We start from the raw sequence: 7,574 nt of genomic DNA, 5'->3' as shown, positions 1-7,574 counted from the left end.
TGATTACATGTAATCTAGATTACAAAAAATAAGTACTCTTAATCTGATTGTTACTTTTTAACATTTAATCAGACTTGTTACTTTTTGATTATATTCACACAATGGCAGTAAATCATTTTAATGTTTTAAATTTAAATATTGCTCACAGTATACATTCAGAAAGTCTTCTAGTTTTGTAAAATTAAAAGCACAGACCAGACATTTGGTCATAATTACATGTAAAATTGAGAGGCCACAAAGCATTTAACAACTGGATTTACAGAAATAATTTCCCTTTTAAGAAGTGTTTTCTCAACATCGAATCAACTCCTGACGAGCATTCATATTTGAATTATCACTCACTCAGTAAGTCATTTAACTATATGTCTTTGGAAGGCTTTTGTGTTTCAAACATTTATTTATTTATTATTGTTTTCTTTTAATTTTAAATGTATGCCGTTTCTTCACGAACCCCAGTTTGGGAAAACCTGACATGTTTAATGCACTTCATGTTGTTGGGAACAAAGAATCGAATATTTTCTTTCTCTTTGTATTTATATAACAACATTGTACAAGATTATCTTATTCAATTGAATGTGATCTGAAATTAATCACAAAGTAGTCAGATTATCTAAAATGTGTAATGTAAATGGATTACGTTGCGAACTATAACGTTAATTTTTGTCACGCATTTGGAATCATCAACACTAAACAAAAATGCAGTTAAACTAAGTGGAAAAAAATTAAACTGCAATACCAACATAGTAATTATTTATTATTTTTTATGTTTTTAATTTGCAGAAATAAATATCCAAGTAGATTTTGAATAAATAGAAAATACTCCGCTCAAACCAATCCTCCCCAAGCCGGAAGATTTCAAGGTTACACAAACCGGAAGTTTGGGAGAAGGAGGCGGTGTCAAAAGCCTAATTGTTAATGTGTGATCTTCTAGCCCATCACACTAAATAGCTGACTGCTCGTGTAATTTTTTAACAGATTTTGGACAGCTTTATTGAATTGTAATGCTCGGAGCAGAGCTATCTTCTATGTCTGAATTAGCGAAAATGACCGCCGCGAGTCAAGCAGAGAGGACTGTGCTGGTGAGAGATTAATTTGTGTTTAAATACATGGACCAGATGTATTACAGACATGAGAAGTCGTTATGATTTTATTATGAATAACCATATATTCAGCTGTAGATTTCATGTGCGTTGCATATGTGCATATTGCTTTGCGATGCAGACTGAGCTTGTTGATTCAATTTTGCAGCGCAGCTGGAGGGACAAAGTTTAAATTCATCCCAGTGTGAATGATTCAACAATCAAACAGTGATTTGTTCTGCCTTTATCATTGCTCTGTTCAGTTTATGTATTGATGTCTGTGCGCTGCTACTGACCACTGTATCATCTCCCAGTATTTGCAACATAGCGCACGATTTTGCAACACAATTAAAGGGATAGTTCGCTCAGAAATAGTTTACAAACCTTCTGTTGTTGTTTTGCTTAAAACAAATGTTAGGCAGAAGAGTCACCATTGACTTTCACTGTATAGAAAAAAAGATGCAGTGAAAGTGAAGGATGACTGAGGGTCTCCATTATTCTGCCTAACATCTTTATTTTTGAGTTCCACAAAGGAAAGAAAGTCATGCATAATGAGGATGAGTAAAAGATGACAGAATGTTCATTTTTAGTGGGCTATGTCTTCAAGGCAAGTTGTGTTTCTAGGAGGAGGAATTTACTTGGCTGCTGAAAGAAGAGGTGCATGCGGTGCTGAAACAGCTGCAGGACATTTTGAAGGTATCTTCAGCCAAATAGCTTACGGCAAATTAATTCCGTATTATTGAGCAAAACAAAGTGCATTAATAATAGTGTTTGTGTGATTTCCCCAAAGGAGGCTTCAAGGCGTTTTTCAATGCCATCACCAGGTCTGGAAGGACAACTGAAACAAGAGAACTTCATTCTGGGCAGTTCAACGTAAGATCCATTAAATGTGTAAGATTACAGTTTTATGGGAATGTGTACATCTGAGGATGTGTACAACATTGTATAGAAATACTTATTTTTATTTCATTAGGATGGACCAGGTTAAAGGAGTCTTGACGGTACAAGGGGAAGCTCTGACTCAGGCTGTATGTTTAACTATATTGTGAAAATGAAATCAGCTTTCAGCCAAAATGGCTCTGTTTTGATTCTGTTATATTAATTGGAGTTTTTAAAATGTATGAGACGAGTCTCAATTTGTCAAAACATCAACTTGATGTCAACCAGTGGAATTGAAAAGACACTTGCAATGCAGTTTAGTTCATTATCTCAGCTCAATTATTATTATTATATAAAATGGGCACTTTTTTTCTTTGCAGGATATTAATATCAAAGTCACTAAAAGCAGTCAAGTCATGCATTTTGCATTCCGAGATGATAAACAGTGGAAATTGCAGCAGGTAATGTTTCTTTCTCCTTTGGTTTGATATTATTCTCTCATAAAAATAGCTGTTAAAACGTATTCTGCCTCTCCTCAGATTCAGGATGCCCGAAACCATGTGAATCAAGCCTTGCAGTTACTAAGCAGCCGTGATGAGGGTTATCATTTTAAAACTGGGGCTGAAGTCAATAAGGTTTGTTTTTCACCAGTAGAAACATCTTGCTGTTGAATTTGCTTGTCATTCCATTTTGCATATTGTTGTCCAGGAAGCGGATTCACAAAAATCTACAGTCTTTACAATGGCACGCACTGAATAAAGGTCCTAGATCACATAATTTTCATAACTCTCAAAACTTTTTTTTTTTCTCTACTAATTTTTTTCCGAAAAGACGTTTGGTCAGCTGAACAATCGGTATGTTGTTAAACAACAGTATGAACCACTGACGCACTGTACTTCAATCCCTCACAGTCTTCTTTTCATTCCAGTCTAAAAATATGCCGCTACCTAAAAATGTTTTGGAGGAAACAAAATATTCTTCAATTTATTAAGTTTATAAAAGAATAATTTTATTTCTTGAATCCGGCCCCTGGTCTCCTTAATGTGGTTCTTATCTGAATAATTTAACTTTCTGATGAGTAAGTTTGAAGGTGTTGTGCGCTAAAGGTTATTCAGGAATAGGAACATTCTTTCCTTACAAACAGTCTTAACATTTTCAATGGTATTGTATGCGAAGTACGATTGCACTTGGCATCATTTGTGTTTCAGCTCATGGATGCGATAATGCTTCAGTTGACCCGAGCCCGTAACAGACTCACGACCCCGGCCAGCATGACTCTTCCTGAGCTCGCAGCCAGTGGCCTGATGGTTCGTATGTGGATCTTCAACAATTTAAATGTGGATACTCCATGTGCTGTTATGAACATTTCTCCTGTTCTTTCTAGAAAATGTTCACACCTCCAATGCCTGGGGATGTGATGGTGAACTTCTATATCAATCTCAGTAAACTGTGTCTGACCGTGTATCAACTACATGTGCTGCAGCCAAACAGTACTAAGGTATCAAGCCATCTGAAAATAAGCACTAAATATGAAAACAACTAGTTTGCATGGCTTTTACAGTTATGCTTAACATGAATGTTTGTTTTAAAATGCATAATCATTTTGTTTTCTGTTAGAACTTCAAATCAGCAGGAAGTGCAGTAGTGCATAATCCAGGAGCAATGTTGTAAGTGCTTATCACATTTCCTGTTTTCATGCTGCAACACAAGCAGTCTGTCTCATGCAGTATCATAATGTGTCATTCTGCTCATTTTAAACAGTCTGTTTGATGAAGGTTTTATGTCATTTAATCTTATTTTATTTTCTCCTCAAGCGAATACAACAACACCAAGTTCGAGGTGAGCCACATCCATAAGGTGGAGTGTGTAGTGCCGTGGCTGAATGATACACTGGTGTTTTTCACAATTTCCCTGCAGCTCTGTCAGCAGCTCAAAGATAAGGTGGGTGTATTACAGGAACAAATATAATCTCACCTGCACTGTCAGTCATAACTTAAGAACATCACATGGTAACAGAATGACATCAAATACTTGGCAGTTTAGAATTGGGGCTGAACGATTATGGCAAAAAGAATAATTGTTGATAATTACCCTGATATTGTAATCACATTTTTTTAACGATCCTTGTCATTCTATCAAGATTAACAGTAATGGTAATATTAGCAAATAATACTATTAATAGATTTATTATAGTTTGCTATTATTACTGTAAAAGATTTTTGATTTTCAGAAACCACTTAACATTTGTTGTTGAGCTATTTCAATTACTTTTGTTGGATTTGTTCATTGCAAACAGCTGAAAGTCTGTACATTTTGCCAATAAAACTGTGCAATGGGGGTTCAGTCATTTTGATTACAACTTTGTGTGTGTGTATATATATATATATATATATATGTAAAGTAATTTTATTCATGTGATGGTGCAACTGAATTGTCGTGGAACTGAATAACTGAACAACTGAATAAATGAACTACAGTATTAATTGCTTTGAAAAAATCTTGCTGAGCCCAAACTTTGAACAGTAGAGTAAAATGTGGTTAAAACTCACCAGTTGTTGTTAATGATTGGCCTGTGATTCACCATTGAAGTTGATTGATTGATTATAATGCTCAACCGGTGCAAAAAGCAAAGCAAACATTTTGACACAATGGGAGCAGATCTGAATGGAATGCTGTAATCAATACTTTAGATTATCTAATGTTCATTTCTTTCCTTTTATCTGCAGATTTCTGTCTTCTCTAGTTTCTGGAACTACAGACCATTTTGAGCTATATCTGACAAACTCCAGAGTGAATGATAATAAAAATGATATAATTATTATGCTTTAGGATGCACTAGGAACAAAAAAAAATCTGTGAACAAGTGAATTGTGAATTTACTATATGACCGATTAATTCATTTTGTGTGCTTCTTGTTCAGTATGTGTACTGCAGCAGAGGTAGTTTGCGTAGTGTATGGACTGGATGCATTCATTTGAAACAGGCTCTTCAGATGAAGGTATTCAGTGATGTGTTTTTTGTGTTAATGCAGTATTTGTCATTGTCAGTGTTGACTATTTGTCAGTAATCCTGCCTATATCGAAGCTTACCTCATCTAATGTGTTTAGGTTTAGACAATACACAATGCTTTTGTTCTTATTTGTCACAAAGCCTGTGAAAATATTCCAGTTCATTTGTTGAGAGATCCCTTCAAACTTTTATTTTTTACCAGTGTGTATTACTTTTAATCCAGGGGCTTGTAAGTTTAACACTTGAACATTATTCATCTAATACCAGGGACTATCATCAATGCAGCAAAGTAAAAAGCATTGAGACCATTATCATACGCTTATAAATGTGCATAAATGACCAATATTATATTAACACTAAATGAATGATAACGTTGAAAGATGTCAGGGCTTCATATTCCATTAAAACTTCACACATTCCTGAGGATATCTAATAACCATCATTCTATGATTAAGAAAAATAATATGTTGATTGATATTTATCTGATAATGTTCAGGGTTTGTAATTGTTACAGAAAGGATTTCTCTGTGTTGGTAGGTCATTTACTCTACTGTCAGCCTTGTTTATTTATTGCCACATTTTTATTTATTTCATGTTAAATGCACTTCATTTGAGTCCTAATTGATTTCATGCATGACAATTTGAATATTGCTTAAGTAAAACCTAAGCTATTTTAATGTATATTTCACGCTTAATATGGAATATTCTGTGCAATAAACATACTTTATGAACACTACCCTGCTCTTGTCTCAGTTCTCAAAAAAATTTTTTAGATTGAATTAACTGACCAATGCTATTGTCTAAAAGTACTTAGCATACAGGCAAACTAAAAAAAAATTGCTCAATGCCATTGAATTTCACTGAAATGAATCTTTTAAATAATTTATTTTTGGTTTACGTCTAAATTTTATAATAAGGTGGTACATTGTAAAAAAAATAAAAAATACACAAAACATTCATACTCATTTTTCCTGGTTATTTTCCACAAATAAAACATTGCTTAATCTGTTTGCCTCTTCTAAAAGCTTTTAGCAGTAAAGTAAACCATTTTTATATATTTTCAGAAACTTTCAGAAGTTCTGTAATGATTACATTTCAGATTTAAAAGTCGAGACTAAACAAATTCAAATGAAGACAGTTTAGGGACTGCATTCATTTTATCCAGGAATGTTGTTATAAAGTGCTTCAATGTGTTTAGCTAGAAAGTGGATCAGGAATCTGTTATGGACAAACGCAACCTCAGTCATGTGATGTGCTGGGTAAATATTAATAGCATTTTTACACAGTTGGGAAAGGTTTGAGCTTTTATCACCCCATCTACGTAAAATATTTTCTTCCTCTATAAATTAACATTTTCCAAGTTTAAGTAATGATTAGTTGGCATAAGTCCTATAAAAAGCTATTCACATAATTGTTATTTTGTGAGTGATTTGAATGTAGTAGTTCCCGTCATTTCTGGAAAATCATGGCTCCATTCCAATATTGTCGATGCCCACCTTCTGTCTTCTTGGCTTTAATGTGGAAACAGTAGCTGTTACCACAATTGTCATGACATGTATTGTTTCATGAATCTATAGATACGTTATCTGTGAGATTACACCAGTAGAAATCTGACCTTCTCATCGCAGCAGCAGCAACAACAGCAGCGGATGAGAACCAAAAGAACCAGCAAGAGGACCATGCCTATGAACATTTAACATTGTGTTAATGATTCTTAATTATGTATCATCATTTCACATTTTTTTAACTTAATTTAACTTGCCTATAAAGATGAAGAAAACTGCAAAGGAGGCAATGTCCCAATCTGACTGAAACATCTTCTTTGATTGTAGTCTTGAGACCACATCATTGAACTGGTTCTCAAAATCCTGTTGAATGTTCTTGTCCATGACTTTGGTACGAAGATTCCTAAATGGAGGGAATGATATCAATTACATGCTGTTGTCATATATTTTGAAAACAGAAACTAAGACAATAAAACCCAGATGCGCATAAACTAAACCAACCTGTTCAATACACAAATGTACTCAAATAACATCCTGAATAAACAGGAAGTTGTTTTCTATAGTCTTTAGTACAAAAGAAATTAGATTAACTACAACGAGAATAGGCCTATAAACTAGGCTACATTCTAAACTTTAGAAGAGTGTATTGTGAATTAAGACATTACAAACTAAAAGAGAAAATTACATGCTTTAGTCACGCCATTGGTTTAACTGATACGTTTACTCAGTTAAAAGCGACAGATTGAGCTCAAATTCATTCGCTTAACACTTTTATTAATCCTTAAATATTTTATCGTTTGCTTTTAAAGTAGGCAATTAATGGTACAATTACCAATATTATGAAAATCAAAGATCGCACTCCAACCTATCAGTAGATTAATCGTATATAATCTAAAATAACTTATAATCGTCCTAATTATCTTATTTCCATTTTCATAAATCGTCTCAATGTAGCTTTTAGAACCATTCTCGATCACTCACCTGTAGTTTAATGTTTTGCTCTGTCGTGTTTCCGGGTTACGGCGCTACACCTGTCTGTCACTGTGCTGCTCGTAAAGGCTGTTCAGCCCTTGATATGATTTTGCGGAAGTGCGATGCTTGT

General features: G+C 34.1%; 2 protein-coding genes across 2 annotated transcripts; one reads left to right on the top strand and one right to left on the bottom strand.

The window, feature by feature from the left end:
- The first annotated feature begins 833 nt into the window (after positions 1-833).
- Positions 834-5,703, top strand: rogdi (rogdi atypical leucine zipper). Its single transcript, XM_079635925.1, has 11 exons — positions 834-1,079; positions 1,704-1,775; positions 1,870-1,952; positions 2,053-2,107; positions 2,339-2,419; positions 2,498-2,593; positions 3,167-3,265; positions 3,343-3,456; positions 3,576-3,625; positions 3,773-3,899; positions 4,685-5,703. The coding sequence occupies exons 1-11, from the start codon at positions 1,002-1,004 to the stop codon at positions 4,724-4,726; spliced, it is 897 nt and encodes a 298-aa protein (XP_079492051.1). The 5' UTR covers positions 834-1,001; the 3' UTR covers positions 4,727-5,703.
- A 130-nt stretch (positions 5,704-5,833) lies between these two features.
- On the bottom strand, positions 5,834-7,567 carry smim22 (small integral membrane protein 22). Its single transcript, XM_079636049.1, has 4 exons — positions 7,454-7,567; positions 6,730-6,875; positions 6,583-6,650; positions 5,834-6,478 (listed from the first exon to the last, which is right to left on the bottom strand). Exons 2-4 carry the CDS (start codon positions 6,854-6,856, stop codon positions 6,431-6,433), a joined length of 243 nt encoding a protein of 80 aa, XP_079492175.1. The 5' UTR covers positions 6,857-6,875; positions 7,454-7,567; the 3' UTR covers positions 5,834-6,430.
- Positions 7,568-7,574: the final 7 nt, after the last annotated feature.

The sequence above is a fragment of the Phoxinus phoxinus genome, assembly GCF_949152265.1.
Source record: "Phoxinus phoxinus genome assembly, chromosome: 1".
Taxonomy (NCBI): Eukaryota; Metazoa; Chordata; class Actinopteri; order Cypriniformes; family Leuciscidae; genus Phoxinus; species Phoxinus phoxinus.
Note: the sequence above shows the minus strand (reverse complement) of the source record. Positions and strands in the feature narration are given on the sequence as shown.

Coding starts and splice junctions, on each gene's coding strand:
- rogdi (XM_079635925.1), top strand. CDS start 1,002: ATGCTCGGAGCAGAGCTATCTTCTATGTCTGAATTAGCGAAAATGACC. Junction 3,457..3,575: donor TGCAGCCAAACAGTACTAAG/GTATCAAGCCAT, acceptor GTTTTCTGTTAG/AACTTCAAATCAGCAGGAAG. Junction 3,900..4,684: donor GTCAGCAGCTCAAAGATAAG/GTGGGTGTATTA, acceptor TTTTATCTGCAG/ATTTCTGTCTTCTCTAGTTT.
- smim22 (XM_079636049.1), bottom strand. CDS start 6,856: ATGGACAAGAACATTCAACAGGATTTTGAGAACCAGTTCAATGATGTG. Junction 6,651..6,729: donor AGTTTTCTTCATCTTTATAG/GCAAGTTAAATT, acceptor AAATGTTCATAG/GCATGGTCCTCTTGCTGGTT. Junction 6,479..6,582: donor GCTGCTGCTGCGATGAGAAG/GTCAGATTTCTA, acceptor TCCACATTAAAG/CCAAGAAGACAGAAGGTGGG.